This window comes from Notolepis coatsorum (genome assembly GCF_963971535.1).
Source record: "Notolepis coatsorum genome assembly, chromosome: 12".
Taxonomy (NCBI): Eukaryota; Metazoa; Chordata; class Actinopteri; order Aulopiformes; family Paralepididae; genus Notolepis; species Notolepis coatsorum.
In genome coordinates this window covers 127264085-127281622 of record NC_140176.1, presented here as the reverse complement: position 1 = coordinate 127281622, position 17538 = coordinate 127264085, and the positions used below count along the sequence as shown (strand labels likewise).

Here is a 17538-nt window from a genome sequence, read left to right as displayed (position 1 = left end):
ACCCTGCATATATCGGTATCGGACTATCGGTTGATATCGGTATCGGAAATTAAGAGTTGGACAATATGGGTATAGGTAAAAAAGCCAATATCGAACATCCCTAGTTAAAACAAGGTAAACACACAGGATCTCTTCATAAATACTACAGCTACCGTTACTACTACTGTACAGTTACTACAGAATAATATATATACTACAAGTTGATGTCAGTATAATTAAGAGCACATTCCCTGATAAAACAAACCAGAACCAACAAGAGCTTTAATAAAAAAAGAAGCACTTTATTAATCAAGCATGTTTTTGTCTCTTTCAGAATGGAATGATATGAAAGAAATTAAGTTGAAAGTCCGTCTCCTTTGGAGATGAAAAAAAACCAAAGGCAAGATGAGTAAAAGCAGACATTTCTCTTTTTAAAACTCTAAAATGGAGGAGTGGGGAAAGTGCTGAGTCCTCAGGCCGGCCTGCCTGCAGTGGCTCCACCAAGTCCACCGCCCTGCTCACCCAATCACAGACTGGCAACAGATGGGTGAAGGAGGGGCTGCTCGAGAGGGGGGGGGGGGGTCTGACCTCCTACAGCAGAAACGGAACACAAACAGCAGCAGCAGCAGCAGCATCAGCAGCATCCTCCTCCAGCTCCGACACCACCTCAGCCTCCTCTGGCTCCGCCCAGTCGACACCACCTCTCAGCCTCCTCTGGCTCCGCCCAGCCGACACCACCTCTCAGCCTCCTCTGGCTCCGCCCAGCCGACACCACCTCTCAGCCTCCTCTGGCTCCGCCCAGTCGACACCACCTCAGCCTCCTCTGGCTCCGCCCAGCCGACACCACCTCTCAGCCTCCTCTGGCTCCGCCCAGTCGACACCACCTCTCAGCCTCCTCTGGCTCCGCCCAGTCGACACCACCTCTCAGCCTCCTCTGGCTCCGCCCAGTCGACACCACCTCTCAGCCTCCTCTGGCTCCGCCCAGTCGACACCACCTCTCAGCCTCCTCTGGCTCCGCCCAGTCGACACCACCTCTCAGCCTCCTCTGGCTCCGCCCAGTCGACACCACCTCTCAGCCTCCTCTGGCTCCGCCCAGTCGACACCACCTCTCAGCCTCCTCTGGCTCCGCCCAGTCGACACCACCTCTCAGCTCTGTGTGTGTGTGTGTGTGTGTGTGTGTGTGTGTGTGTGTGTGTGTGTGTGCAAAGTGGTCAGCCAAGGCAGTCCTTTAAGATCATAGTCGGTGCGTGTGCGTATGTCTCTGTGTGCATGTGTGTGTGTGTGTGTGTGTGTGTGCAAAGTGGTCAGCCAAGGCAGTCCTTTAAGATCATAGTCGGTGCGTGTGCGTATGTCTCTGTGTGCATGTCTCTGTGTGCGTGTGTGCGTGTGCATGTCTCTCTGTGTGTGTGCGTGTCTCTGTGTGTGTGTGTGTGTGTGTGTGCATGTCTCTCTCTGTGTGCATGTGCATGTCTCTCTGTGTGTGTGTGTGTGTGTGCGTGTGCGTGTGCATGTCTCTCTCTGTGTGTGTGTGTGTGTGTGTGTGTGTGTGTGCTATAGCTTGACGGTTCCGCTGGGCAGGCTGCTGTTGCACAGTCTGTAGTAGCGCAGGTCGTTCACCAGCCTGTGGACACTCTGGGTGAAGGAGGGCAAGTCCTGAAGAAACCAGACCATGTTAGAACATGTTGAGAGAGCAGAGAGCAAGACAACCTGGAGACGAGAGACAACTGGAGACGAGAGACAACTAGAGACGAGAGACAACTAGAGACAAGAGACAACTGGAGACAAGAGACAACTAGAGACGAGAGACAACTAGAGACAAGAGACAACTAGAGACAAGAGACAACTAGAGACGAGAGACAACTAGAGACAAGAGACAACTGGAGACAAGAGACAACTAGAGACAAGAGACAACTGGAGACAAGAGACAACTAGAGACAAGAGACAACTGGAGACAACTGGAGACAAGAGACAACTGGAGACAAGAGACAACTGGAGACAAGAGACAACTGGAGACAAGAGACAACTGGAGACAAGAGACAACTAGAGACAAGAGACAACTGGAGACAAGAGACAACTGGAGACAAGAGACAACTGGAGACAAGAGACAACTGGAGACAAGAGACAACTAGAGACAAGAGACAACTAGAGACAACTAGAGACAACTAGAGACGAGAGACAACCTGGAGACAAGAGACAACTAGAGACGAGAGACAACTAGAGACAACTAGAGACATGAGACAACCTGGAGACAAGAGACAACTAGAGACGAGAGACAACTAGAGACGAGAGACAACTAGAGACGAGAGACAACTAGAGACAAGAGACAACTAGAGACAACTTGGAGACAGAGAGACAACTAGAGACAAGCTAAACTGAAACAGCCTAAACTGAGACAACTAGAGACAAGCTAAACTGAAACAGCCTAAACTGAGACAACTAGAGACAAGCTAAACTGAGACAACTAGAGACAGCCTAAACTGAGACAGCCTAAACTGAGACAAGCTAAACTGAGACAAGCTAAACTGAGACAAGCTAAACTGAGACAAGCTAAACTGAGACAGCCTAAACTGAGACAAGCTAAACTGAGACAGCCTAAACTGAGACAAGCTAAACTGAGACAGCCTAAACTGAGACAGCCTAAACTGAGACAGCCTAAACTGAAACAGCCTAAACTGAGACAAGCTAAACTGAGACAAGCTAAACTGAGACAGCCTAAACTGAGACAGCCTAAACTGAAACAGCCTAAACTGAAACAGCCTAAACTGAAACAGCCTAAACTGAGACAGCCTAAACTGAGACAGCCTAAACTGAAACAGCCTAAACTGAGACAGCCTAAACTGAGACAGCCTAAACTGAGACAGCCTAAACTGAAACAGCCTAAACTGAAACAGCCTAAACTGAGACAGCCTAAACTGAGACAGCCTAAACTGAAACAGCCTAAACTGAAACAGCCTAAACTGAGACAGCCTAAACTGAAACAGCCTAAACTGAGACAAGCTAAACTGAAACAGCCTAAACTGAGACAACTAGAGACAAGCTAAACTGAGACAGCCTAAACTGAGACAGCCTAAACTGAGACAGCCTAAACTGAAACAGCCTAAACTGAAACAGCCTAAACTGAAACAGCCTAAACTGAGACAGCCTAAACTGAGACAGCCTAAACTGAAACAGCCTAAACTGAAACAGCCTAAACTGAAACAGCCTAAACTGAGACAAGCTAAATTGAAACAGCCTAAACTGAGACAAGCTAAACTGAAACAGCCTAAACTGAGACAAGCTAAACTGAGACAGCCTAAACTGAGACAGCCTAAACTGAGACAGCCTAAACTGAGACAGCCTAAACTGAGACAGCCTAAACTGAAACAGCCTAAACTGAGACAAGCTAAACTGAAACAGCCTAAACTGAGACAGCCTAAACTGAGACAGCCTAAACTGAGACAAGCTAAACTGAAACAAGCTAAACTGAAACAGCCTAAACTGAGACAAGCTAAACTGAAACAGCCTAAACTGAAACAGCCTAAACTGAGACAAGCTAAACTGAAACAGCCTAAACTGAGACAAGCTAAACTGAAACAGCCTAAACTGAGACAAGCTAAACTGAAACAGCCTAAACTGAGACAGCCTAAACTGAGACAAGCTAAACTGAAACAAGCTAAACTGAAACAGCCTAAACTGAGACCAGCTAAACTGAAACAGCCTAAACTGAGACAGCCTAAACTGAGACAGCCTAAACTGAGACAAGCTAAACTGAGACAAGCTAAACTGAGACAACTAGAGACAAGCTAAACTGAAACAGCCTAAACTGAGACAAGCTAAACTGAGACAAGCTAAACTGAGACAGCCTAAACTGAAACAGCCTAAACTGAGACAACTAGAGACAAGCTAAACTGAAACAGCCTAAACTGAGACAGCCTAAACTGAAACAGCCTAAACTGAGACAACTAGAGACAAGCTAAACTGAAACAGCCTAAACTGAGACAGCCTAAACTGAAACAGCCTAAACTGAGACAACTAGAGACAAGCTAAACTGAAACAGCCTAAACTGAGACAGCCTAAACTGAGACAGCCTAAACTGAGACAGCCTAAACTGAGACAAGCTAAACTGAGACAAGCTAAACTGAGACAAGCTAAACTGAGACAGCCTAAACTGAAACAGCCTAAACTGAGACAACTAGAGACAAGCTAAACTGAAACAGCCTAAACTGAGACAGCCTAAACTGAAACAGCCTAAACTGAGACAACTAGAGACAAGCTAAACTGAAACAGCCTAAACTGAGACAGCCTAAACTGAGACAGCCTAAACTAAACTGAGACAAGCTAAACTGAAACAGCCTAAACTGAGACAGCCTAAACTGAGACAGCCTAAACTGAGACAGCCTAAACTGAAACAGCCTAAACTGAGACAGCCTAAACTGAGACAAGCTAAACTGAGACAGCCTAAACTGAGACAAGCTAAACTGAGACAGCCTAAACTGAGACAGCCTAAACTGAGACAGCCTAAACTGAGACAAGCTAAACTGAGACAGCCTAAACTGAGACAGCCTAAACTGAGACAGCCTAAACTGAAACAGCCTAAACTGAGACAAGCTAAACTGAGACAAGCTAAACTGAAACAGCCTAAACTGAGACAAGCTAAACTGAAACAGCCTAAACTGAGACAGCCTAAACTGAGACAAGCTAAACTGAGACAAGCTAAACTGAGACAAGCTAAACTGAGACAACTAGAGACAAGCTAAACTGAAACAACCTAAACTGAGACAGCCTAAACTGAAACAGCCTAAACTGAGACAACTAGAGACAAGCTAAACTGAAACAGCCTAAACTGAGACAGCCTAAACTGAGACAGCCTAAACTGAGACAAGCTAAACTGAGACAAGCTAAACTGAGACAAGCTAAACTGAGACAGCCTAAACTGAGACAACTAGAGACAAGCTAAACTGAGACAACCTAAACTGAGACAGCCTAAACTGAAACAGCCTAAACTGAGACAGCCTAAACTGAAACAGCCTAAACTGAAACAGCCTAAACTGAAACAGCCTAAACTGAAACAGCCTAAACTGAAACAGCCTAAACTGAAACAGCCTAAACTCATTCTCTGCAGTCTTCAAGTCTCACCTGTTCAAGTTTGAAGTTGCGGGCGAGGACGGTGCGCTGGTTGGAGTCCACGCCCTGGCACCCGTTCAGGAACTCTGGCATGAAGGCGGAGAAGAAGGCCTGGAAGTCCACGCAGGCCATGTTGTAGACGGCCATGGTGATCTCCTCCTGCAGCAGGTCGTGGCTCTTGTGCAGCAGCACCTGCAGCAACACGTTGGTGAAGTGGAACAGCATGGAGGTCCGGAACAGCTTCTGCAGCACAAGGGAAATGGATGGACTGCATTTATATAACAGCTTTAATCCAAAGCGCTTTACAACTTATGCCTCACATTCACTCACACAACGGTGGAGGCGACCATGCAAGGTGCCAATAGGGGTTAAGTGTCTTGCTCAAGGACACTTCGACATACTGCCGGGAGGAACAGGAATCGAACTGGGAACCTTCAGATTACCAGATGACTGCTCTACCTCCTGAGCCACACGTCCACATTCAAAGTGACAGTCCTGGGCCCTCATTTATCAATAATGCGTAGAAAGTGTTCTATTTTCGGGGCGGCTACGTGGCGTAGTGGGCAAGGCGCTCGCCACGAAATGCTGGAGACGCGGGGCTCGTCAGTTCGAGCCCAGCGCTCCGCATTTGCTTTCAGTTTAGCTGGTTGTCCGTACTAATACACATTGGCCGTATTAGGGGGTGGGAAACTGATGGGTGGGGATCGGGCGTTGTGGACAGCGACTCCTACAGGTCGGTTGGTGCGCCTGCGCAGTAGAATCAGGAAGTGTCGGGGGCAGCGTGAGCCTCCCACGCGTTACTCCTCGCCACTGAGAGATCGAGCTGCGCAGGTGAAAAGATGCGACTGCTGTTACCTCGAGTACCGGAGGGGACTCGTGCTATGTATGACTTAGTCCACATTGCAGCCGGCTTGTGGGAGGCAAGAAACAGCGTCCGTGACAGGGGAGGGTTGAATTGGATGATATGAAATTGGGATGGGAGAAAATATAGAAAATGGGAGAAAAAGTGGATAAAAAAAAAATAAAGTGTTCTATTTTCGTTCCTAAGCACGGAATTTAGAATGTCTCTAACGCACAGACAAATCTGGATTTATCAAACGTGCGTGCACAGGTCGTACACACACTCAGTGTTGATAAATACCATTGTTCTTACCGTCTATGCTCGTGCATGATGGGATGTAAAATAATGAACTAAGCCGAGCAAACTATGAGAAACTTCACTGAGCGAGATTGATCACGGAGGTCTAACCAACTAATTTAACGCACTGTCAAACCAAGAAGACGTGTTATGGGAGAAATACGCGACAGGCTGACGGACTTGTACATGGTGATGTCGGATATCAACGACTCCCTAAAGTCCATTGCTGCCTGGGCAGCGCAAAATACTAATAAAGACCGTTAACCACTGTTTGGCGTTGGTGTCATTAATAACCATGGTGGAATATGAATGCCTTTTTTTGTTTCGTTCTTTTAAAGTTCGATTGGCTACCTGCATAATATGATTTGTAGAGGCATACAATCTATGTTGTTGTCTGTATTAGGTAGCCTATATAAATTATATATAATAGCATAGCCTACATGCAACGCAAAAGTAGGTGTACTCTGCAAAACTGTCTCAGAATGTAACTCCTCCACCTCAGACATTGACCCTATACCTACAGCTTTCTTCAAACGGGTGTTTAATAGTGTTTCAAGCCCTGTGCTAGATATCATAAACACTTCCCTTAGGACTGGTATTTTCCCAGATGCCTTTAAAACAGCAGTTGTAAAGCCATTACTAAAAAAACCTAACTTGGATAGTAATGAAATGGCAAATTATCGTCCAATATCCAACCTACCATTCATTAGTAAAGTACTTGAAAAGATAGTTTCAGTTCAAATAAATTCCTTTCTTGAAGAAAACAACATCTTAGAAGAATTTCAGTCGGGATTCAGAAAATATCATAGCACTGAAACTGCCCTCACCAAAATAATCAGTGACCTCAGACGAAACTCTGACGAGAATAAGATCTCCATCCTTATCCTGCTAGATCTCAGTGCAGCATTTGATACAATCGATCACGATATTCTAATCGATCGTCTTGAAAACCATGTCGGTTTCTCAGAACATGTGCTAGGCTGGTTTAAAACATACATCAGACGGAGGAAATTCTATGTTAAACTAGGAGATCACATGTCTGATATATACGACAACAACTATGGAGTTGCAAAAGGGAGTTGCTTAGGTCCTTTACTCTTCTCCCTTTACATGTTACCGCTGGGTGATATCATCAGAGAACATAATGTAGATTTCCATAGCTATGCGGATGATACACAACTGTACATATCTGCTGAACCAAATGATACAGCGATTAGCTCCATTACAGACTGCTTACTGGCAATAAATAAATGGATGAGTAAGAACTTCCTGAAACTAAACGAGAACAAAACTGAAATTCTAATTATCGGCTCCAAAACTAAAAAAGAAACATTAATAAACAACCTGGGGGGACTAACCCCTTGGATCAAATCTGAGGTCACTAGTCTTGGGGTTATCATAGATTCAGAACTGAACTTCAATTCTCATATTAGCAAAGTGACGAAAACATCGTTCTTCCATCTCAGAAATATAGCAAAAGTACGACCATTTATTAATCAGAACGATGCTGAGAAGCTAATTCATGCATTCATATCTAGCCGGTTAGACTACTGTAATGCACTTTTCACAGGTCTCCCTAAGAAAACCACAGAGAGGCTTCAGCTAATCCAAAACTCTGCAGCCCGACTGCTAACTAGAACCAAAAGGAGAGAGCACATTAGTCCATTCTTAGCTGCTTTACACTGGCTTCCTAAAACATTTAGAATTGACTTTAAGGTCCTTCTCCTTACATACAAAGCTCTAAATGGACAGGGACCTAGCTACATCGCCAACACTCGAATAAATTACAGGCCAGCAAGAACACTGCGATCATCAGCTGCTGGACTACTAGAGGCTCCCAGAAGCAGTCAAGAGAGGATCGGTAATGCAGCCTTTATCAACTATGCCCCAAAACTATGGAACAAACTACCCCAAAACATGAGAGAAGCCAACTCGCTAGACATCTTTAAAAGACAGCTCTCTCTCTTTGCTCAGGCATTTCACTGATAGATATCTGCTACCACCTAGTGGCAAGAGGAAACATCATGGATATCCTGACACAACTTGTACTTACATGCACTATTCTTACCCTGCCTACTCTTATACACTGCCTATCAAATTCATGTGTCGGTTATCGCACTTTTTACTTCTTACTGGTGACTATTTTTCCAAATGTGAAACACTGATTATTTGTATTACTGAATAGAGAGCCTATTAGGATGCTAGATCCTAATGTGAAACACTGTGATTTACCATACCTTGCTATGCTCGCTCATGCCTGTATTTTTTATGTCCGTTCTATTTTATAATTTTTTGACTATTTTTAAACTGAATCATTTTAAACTATTTTTATTATTTGTATTACTGAAAACTGTAAGCGGAGAGCCTATTGGGATGCTAGATCCTAATGTGAAACACTGATTTGCCATACCTTGCTACCTGTCTATCTTTTTTATGCCTGCTTATGGCTGTATTTTTTACTGTTGTGAAGCACTTTGAACTGCAACCTGTATGAAAAGTGCTATACAAATAAAGTTATTATTATTATTAACAGTAACTTGCGCATAACGCATGGCACAGACACGGAGCCCTGCGAAGCCTGCATACAGTAAACCAACTTGATTGTTAATCTAACTGTTGTCCTTGTATCTTTACGCTTATGAAAACATTAAATAATATTTATAGGCTATAGGCCCTCGTTTTGCCATAATAGCCTATTCTCAAATGGCTATCTCCTCGCTGACAGACCAGTATACCTACCGTATATCATATCATATTCCTATGTCTCCAATGAATCGTGGGGCTCTGGGGAAGAAAGGTTGGGAACCCCTGCATAGCCTATATCCTTTATAATGTTATAGGCTATTTTATTTACAGTAGTCTATCTATGACTTCTTCCATAGCCGGTCTCAGTTATGCTGTGGCTGAGATGGATCAGGATTAATGAAGCTGCTATAAGAGACTGCTTCTCGGCTACGAATTAAAGCCACGATTGAAAATAATGTACTTCCTTTCTTGACAATATATAGATAACAATAATACGAGAGCATACAAGAACAATGCATTTCACTGCCATGTAGCCTACACCATGTGTAACCTGCCTATGTGATCAATAAAAACTTGAATTCCATCACGTCTGTGCGGGAGCTCACTGAAAAGTTACAGTATATGTAGATGGTTGATTATTTGTATGACATTCAGTAAACCCTTGCAAAAAGTATCAGTTTTATTTAATGAATTGAAAACAGCATTGATATTACGTAAAAGCAAACTGGCAATAGAAAATATGTAAAAAAATGATATAGTTCCCTTAAAACGCTAACGCTATTACCGGTAAATAAAAATATACAGTGGAGGTTAAAATAAGAATATATGAGGGCGGTCAGGTGGCGTAACGGAGATTGCGTTCGTCACCAACCCCGGAGACGCTGGGTTGGTGACCAGCTCCGGGGTTGTCACCAGCTTGGCTGGCCGTTCACACTAATACAATTGGCAGTATTAGAGGGTGGGAGAAGCTGGCGGGGTGGGTCCGGGTCGTTGTAAACAGCGACTCCTACAGTTCGGTCGGGGCGCCTGCTAAGCGCGGATAGGATCTAAGTGGGATAGTGTGATCCTTCCACACGCTACGCCCTCTCAGTGAGAATCCGCGCTGCCAGGTGAAAAGAAGCGGTTGATTGGCTGGACGTGTGTCGGAGGAAGCACGTGGTAGCCTCCACTCTCCCAGACCGACTGTGGGGGGTAAGTGCGCAGCGACCAGGAAGGGGATCGGGAATTGGCATAACGACTAACATTGGGATGGGAGAAAATCAGAGGAAAAAGGAGGGGGAAAAAGATCAATAAAAAATAAAATAAGAATATATGACTTGGCCTGGAAAAAAAGCTAATTGTATGCTCCACGGTGACTCTTGTGCGCAAGTGTAAATGCGCTCCTGTTGGGGTTGATCAGAGGAGTCATCCCCTGCATTTAAATTATATTTTAATTACAGATACCCCAGTAATAACATTACAATTTTATTAAATAAAATTAGGCCTGGGTCTTGTGCAGGGATTTTATAAATGTTACCCTTTAAATGCCAGTGTTTGTGATGACATCACAAATTATTGTAAAAAAATAAAATAAAAAGTGAAATATTTTCAATATATCAAATGTAAAGTAGATTTTCTGGGGAGGATTATTACAGGCTAGCATGTGTCAATGATTAGCAACAACACTGATTTTGATGGATTTTTAGTTTTTTGTAATTTAACAACTCTTTTCAGAAAAGTGGGAGTATTTCATTTTCTTCATCCACTTTATCTCCTTGTTTTCTATTTTTCTCCCATCCCAATTTCGTGTATCCAATTCTCCCCTCCCCTGTCTTGAACGTTGCTCGCATATGCCTCCCACTGGTCGGCTGTAGGGAGGATAGAAGCCTTGCATCACATGTCCCCTCCGCGTGTAGTCTTTTACCAACGGAGTTTGCAGTTCCGCGATCTGATTGGCCACTGACGTTTCTCTCTGTGCCTAGTTCTATCACTGGTTAAGCTTAGGCGACTCTTTCGAAGTTGGTTAAGGTTAGAGTTTGGAATCAGGGCTGGTGGTCTATCGCCCTGCTCTAAGACAAACTCTAACCTTAACCAACTTCGAAAGAGTCGCCAAGCTTAACCAGTGATAGAACTAGGCGTCACACGATTGGCGCTGAGAGAAACGTCAGTGGCCAATAAGATCACGGAAAACTGCAACTCCGTTGGTAAAAGACTACACGCGTCCCCTCCGATACACGAGGAGGCAGCCTGTCACATCTTTTCGCCTGCCAGCGCGGACTCTCATTGGCGAGGTGTAACGCATGGGAGGCTCACACTACCCTCGCCACTTCCTGTCTCTGCTGTGCAGGCGTCTCCCAACCGACCTGTAGGGGTCACTGTCCACAACGTCCAATCCCCACCCATCGACTCTGCCAAATGAGCCAGTACGACCTTTTTTTTTAAAGGGGCTATGTACTGCTATTCCTAGCACTATTTGGGCAACTTTACACAATACCTGTTAGTCTATTGAAGACATTTGTAAGGTTTTTTTCAAAAAAATGCATTGTTTTATATTTCTAATCAAGTACTCAAAACCATCATTTTTCAGCCTCAAGAAATCAGGCTGTTATGGCCTGGCTCCGCCCATAAGCACTTTGAGTGACAGTGCCACACAGTCTGCACTGGTAGAGGGAGGGAGGGAGGGGGGGGAAGAGAGAGAGAGAGAGAGAGAGAGAGAGAGAGAGAGAGAGAGAGAGAGAGAGAGAGAGAAAAAAAAAATACAGGCCGTTATTGACAAGGCCCCCTCTCTCCCTCCCTCCCTCTCTCTTCCTTTCTCTCCCTCTCGTGATGAGTCCGCGCGGCAGAGAGAGAGAGAGAGAGAGAGAGAGAGAGAGAGAGGGAGGGGGTGGGAGAGAGAGAGAGAGAGAGAGAGAGAGAGAGAGAAAAAAAGACAGGCCGTTATTGACAAGGCCCCCTCTCTCCCTCTCTCTTCCTTTCTCTCCCTCTCGGCCCTCGGTGATGAGTCCGCGGCAGCTTGTGGTTTTTTTCTTCTTCTTTCTTTCAATCTCCCGTTTGCGGGTGTGTGGCGCGCGGCCGGCAGGTACCCCCCCCCCAAGTGCTCTCTATCTCTCTCTCTCTCTCTCCCCATGCAGAGTATGTCAGTACAGTCAGTCTAGGTAGAATGTGGGCGGGCATTAGCTACAACCACAGAGCCAATCACATCACTGTCTGCTACCCAGCGGCCGTATGACGTATATCGGCCGTTCAAATCAAAATGTCCTGATTTACTGGAGGAGGAAAGGGGCTGAGCTGAATCACAGCAATCCGCCAATATGGTATTTAGACACTAAAACACATTGATATGAACTCCTATTACTATAATACAATGCTAGAGACTGGAAAATGACATTTATAGTACATGTCACCTTTAACAAAAGCACTCCATACCTTCAGGAGGTGATAACCAATAATAAGATACAAAACCAAAAGGTATATCATATCAAAACATAATCTAGGGATGTATAGGAATAATAAAATCACACCTAGAATTTGCCCACCCAGATGGTACCAAAAAAGTGTTTGGCCCAAGGACTACAAGGACGACAGGTGAACTTACTCGATGGTATAACTTGTGCTTGCTGTTGAGTGACTCCAGGTAGGACAGGTTCTGCTTGAAGAGGTGGATGTCTGGCTGCAGGAAGGACTGTCCAAACGCCTGTCGGACACAGTGGGAGACCAGACGTCAGGGAACCAAGCGCAGCAAGACTAAACTATGTGTTATATGTCAATGAAAATCAATATGTACAGTTCTGAAAGATGGATATAAATTGTGCAATTGTAATATTGTGTGCATACATAACAACCCCGAGACACACATACATGGATAGAAGGCGTCTGGTTCAAACTGCTCTGAGCAGGATGTGTCTGGTTCAAACTGCTCTGAGCAGGATGTGTCTGGTTCAAACTGCTCTGAGCAGCATGTGTCGTCTGGTTCAAACTGCTCTGAGCCGGACGTGTCTGGTTCAAACTGCTCTGAGCCGGACGTGTCTGGATGTGTCTGGTTCAAACTGCTCTGAGCAGGATGTGTCGTCTGGTTCAAACTGCTCTGAGCAGGATGTGTCTGGTTCAAACTGCTCTGAGCAGGATGTGTCTGGTTCAAACTGCTCTGAGCAGGATGTGTCTGGTTCAAACTGCTCTGAGCAGGATGTGTCTGGTTCAAACTGCTCTGAGCAGGATGTGTCTGGTTCAAACTGCTCTGAGCAGGATGTGTCTGGTTCAAACTGCTCTGAGCAGGACGTGTCTGGATGTGTCTGGTTCAAACTGCTCTGAGCAGGATGTGTCTGGTTCAAACTGCTCTGAGCAGGATGTGTCTGGTTCAAACTGCTCTGAGCAGGATGTGTCTGGTTCAAACTGCTCTGAGCAGGATGTGTCTGGTTCAAACTGCTCTGAGCAGGATGTGTCTGGTTCAAACTGCTCTGAGCAGGATGTGTCTGGTTCAAACTGCTCTGAGCCGGATGTGTCGTCTGGTTCAAACTGCTCTGAGCAGGATGTGTCGTCTGGTTCAAACTGCTCTGAGCAGCATGTGTCTGGTTCAAACTGCTCTGAGCAGGATGTGTCTGGTTCAAACTGCTCTGAGCAGGATGTGTCTGGTTCAAACTGCTCTGAGCAGGATGTGTCGTCTGGTTCAAACTGCTCTGAGCAGGATGTGTCGTCTGGTTCAAACTGCTCTGAGCAGCATGTGTCTGGTTCAAACTGCTCTGAGCAGGATGTGTCTGGTTCAAACTGCTCTGAGCAGCATGTGTCGTCTGGTTCAAACTGCTCTGAGCAGCATGTGTCGTCTGGTTCAAACTGCTCTGAGCAGGATGTGTCTGGTTCAAACTGCTCTGAGCAGGATGTGTCTGGTTCAAACTGCTCTGAGCAGGATGTGTCTGGTTCAAACTGCTCTGAGCAGCATGTGTCGTCTGGTTCAAACTGCTCTGAGCAGGATGTGTCTGGTTCAAACTGCTCTGAGCAGGATGTGTCTGGTTCAAACTGCTCTGAGCAGGATGTGTCTGGTTCAAACTGCTCTGAGCAGGATGTGTCTGGTTCAAACTGCTCTGAGCAGCATGTGTCTGGTTCAAACTGCTCTGAGCAGGATGTGTCTGGTTCAAACTGCTCTGAGCAGCATGTGTCTGGTTCAAACTGCTCTGAGCAGGATGTGTCGTCTGGTTCAAACTGCTCTGAGCAGGATGTGTCGTCTGGTTCAAACTGCTCTGAGCAGGATGTGTCTGGTTCAAACTGCTCTGAGCAGGATGTGTCTGGTTCAAACTGCTCTGAGCCGGACGTGTCTGGATGTGTCTGGTTCAAACTGCTCTGAGCAGGATGTGTCTGGTTCAAACTGCTCTGAGCAGGATGTGTCTGGTTCAAACTGCTCTGAGCAGGATGTGTCTGGTTCAAACTGCTCTGAGCCGGACGTGTCTGGATGTGTCTGGTTCAAACTGCTCTGAGCAGGATGTGTCTGGTTCAAACTGCTCTGAGCAGGATGTGTCTGGTTCAAACTGCTCTGAGCAGGATGTGTCTGGTTCAAACTGCTCTGAGCCGGACGTGTCTGGATGTGTCTGGTTCAAACTGCTCTGAGCAGGATGTGTCGTCTGGTTCAAACTGCTCTGAGCAGGACATTATTGATATTTCATTTCATTTTTATTTATTCGTACATGGAATTGTTACAGTCCAACAGTGTCTATTTTTCGTTTTCATCATATTTAGTCATCTGAGCATTTTAGTCTTAGTCAGTTTTTGTCTCAATTTTGTCTTTTTTGTTTTAGTCTAGATTTTGTCGACGAAAACGGATGACATTTTTGTCTATTTTTAGTTAATGTACTAATTTCTTATTTATATTATATAAATAAGACTTTTTTTTCTCTTTTCTTTTTTTACAGCTACTGTTTTATATATACTGTTTTTTAGTAATAACTAGAAAGTAATGGTATTTATTAGGGATGTCCGATATTATCGGCCGATATCGGCATTAAAATGTGATATCGGAAAATATCGGTATCGGTTTTCAAAAAAATATATATATATATTTTTTTTACATTTCTATAACCTTTATTTACCCAGGCAAGCAAGTAAGAACAAATTGTGATTTTATTTATTGTCAAAAGTATGCATAATGTTGTGTTAATTCCACAACAAGAGATATGTAATGTTAATTCCTGAAATTATTCCATTTTTTGGGGGGGGAAACCCTGCATATATCGGTATCGGTTGATATCGGTCGATATCGGTATCGGAAATTAAGAGTTGGACAATATCGGTATATCGGTAAAAAAGCCAATATCGAGCATCCCTAGTATTTATTCAACAACAGGTTATTGTATAGATTAGTATTAGTATCATTCAGCTCTTAACCCCCCAACCATGGACTGTTCAGCTGTTAACCCCCCAACCATGGACTGTTCAGCTCTTAACCCCCCAACCATGGACTGTTCAGCTCTTAACCCCCCAACCATGGACTGTTCAGCTCTTAACCACCCAACCATGGACTGTTCAGCTCTTAACCACCCAACCATGGACTGTTCAGCTCTTAACCACCCAACCATGGACTGTTCAGCTCTTAACCACCCAACCATGGACTGTTCAGCTCTTAACCACCCAACCATGGACTGTTCAGCTCTTAACCACCCAACCATGGACTGTTCAGCTCTTAACCCCCCAACCATGGACTGTTCAGCTCTTAACCCCCCAACCATGGACTGTTCAGCTGATGCGGTCTGGAAAGCGCTACCGCAGCCACACAGCCAGAACCAACCAGCTGAAGAACAGTTTTTCCACCCCAAGCCATCACTCGTCAACAGAGCCCATTGACGCCCCCCTAATCCCCCCCCCCACTTGAGAACACTGCTGCTGACGAAAAAAAAAGAAAAGAAAAAACTGTATGTGCACATTGCTCATTGCACATCACATCTTCACATTTTCTTTGGAAGTGTACATAGCCATTTTGTTATTAAATTATTTCTAGGGGTGGGACGATACATCGATCCAGATCAATATATCGATCTATTATCAATAATCAAATAGGATCGATGCAACATAAAAAGATCGATTCATATTGCGATACTCTTATTTTGAAAATCCTGTGAGTCATATCCGCCGGCGCCCAGTATTGTGAAACTCCGTGTAGACATTACAGCAGAACAGCTCTACAAAGCGTCTATTTTGCGACCCGATATAAGTCTGTGCAGTTTTTTACCCGCAACGGGTCAACATGCTTTGCATCGTCGCCATTCCTTTATGCCCACGTCGCGTTAAATATCTAAATGAACGTCACGTCACGTTGGCTGCTTAAGGAGAGGGGAAGGAGGGGGCGGGGCGGGGCATTCTGTGTGTGTGTGTGTGTGTTACTGAGGATGGACAGATAATGTTGATATTTAAACATGAATAATAAATGTATTCATGATCATCATGCAACATAAAACAATTGTAGGAAGTTTGGGAGAGGAAGGGGTTTTAGCTTGCATGTTGTGAGGTCCAAAACATTTTACTTAAAGTTTAAAGCTCAATATATAAAAAGTGAACAGGAGGCTTATTTGTATTAAAAAAAACAATAGATTGTTTTTCATTTAAATGTCTGGAAGAGCTCAAAAATAAAAACGTCAATTGATATTTCCATAGCCTTTTTTTAGTTGATCTAAATGTGACTGATTGTGTTAAATGGGCACATAATATCGCCTCATATCGATCGCAGGCACCTGAATCGTATCGTGGCAGACTTTGTGATATCGGCAAATATCGTATCGTTGTCCAAAGAATCGATATCGTATCGTGATGAAACTGGTGATTCCCACCCCTAATTATTTCATAGTAAAATATCTACATCCTGATCTGCAATGCACACTTTCTAGAACTGTATATAGTAATCTTTATTTTATTCTATGCAAAATGTATTGTATTGCACTGCACTTTTTTGAACTGTATATAGTAATCTTGTTTTAGTCATCTTATTTTATTCTATGCTAAATGTATTGTATTTTATTATTGGAAGCTGCTATAGTCTAGGGACCACAATCAATAGATGTTCACTCTTCTTGCTGTAAACAGGGATTAAAGCAAACAAATATCTCCTGACTGAACTTTTTTCAGGCCAAGTCATATTCTTATTTTAACCTCCACTATATATTTTTATTTAATAGCGTTAGCGTTTTAAGGGAACTAGATCACTTTGAACATCTTTTCTATTGCCAGTTTGCTTTTATGTAATATCAATGCTGTTTTCAATTCATTAAATGAAACTGATTGCAAGGGTTGACTGACTTTGTCATACAAATAAACAAATCTACATACTGTAACTTTTCAGTATAGTGTATAGTTCAAATTATGTATTGTGTATAGTTCAAATTATGTATTGTGTATAGGGCAAATACAGTAAAACAATAGCATTTTAAAACTCTGTCCTGTAACATTTTACATGTTTAAAGAGAATGTAGCGTAGATCAGCCTATGATTTATGGTAAAGTGGATTCCCTTCTTCAGATGACTTTGGTATCTCTCATCAGAAGACATGCTCATGCTCCTCAGTGCAGGGCTGATCCATTTGAGGTGTTTTTCTCTGTTGCCTTCATGTGGGACTTGATAATGGCTAAGCCTTCATAATTATGTCTCAATGTTCAGCCTGGCCCTGTCTTTTTCAATGATGTCATCCATGATGTTAAATGATCCTTCGACAAGAGGGCCAGTGAACAATGACAGAAGGGCCTTTACCAACTTCCCTAAGATGAGGAATATCATCCCTCCTTCTGGCGTCTTCATGGCCAAGATCTTACTCCACCAGACAACATCGATCCGTTCAGTATTCT

The 17538-nt window shown here is 44.0% G+C and overlaps 1 protein-coding gene across 2 annotated transcripts in view; it reads right to left on the bottom strand.

Moving 5' to 3' along the window:
- Window positions 1–260: 260 nt before the first annotated feature.
- xpo6 (exportin 6) overlaps window positions 261–17538 on the bottom strand; it is a 165987-nt gene continuing 148709 nt past the window's right edge. For both annotated transcript variants that reach the window (XM_084325637.1, XM_084325638.1), the window contains 3 exons: window positions 12321–12419; window positions 5095–5325; window positions 261–1632 (listed from right to left, as the gene is read on the bottom strand). In XM_084325637.1, coding sequence (XP_084181763.1) covers window positions 1531–1632; window positions 5095–5325; window positions 12321–12419 — 432 coding nt within the window. In that variant the 3' untranslated portion in view covers window positions 261–1530. The remainder of the gene's footprint in view (window positions 1633–5094; window positions 5326–12320; window positions 12420–17538) is intronic.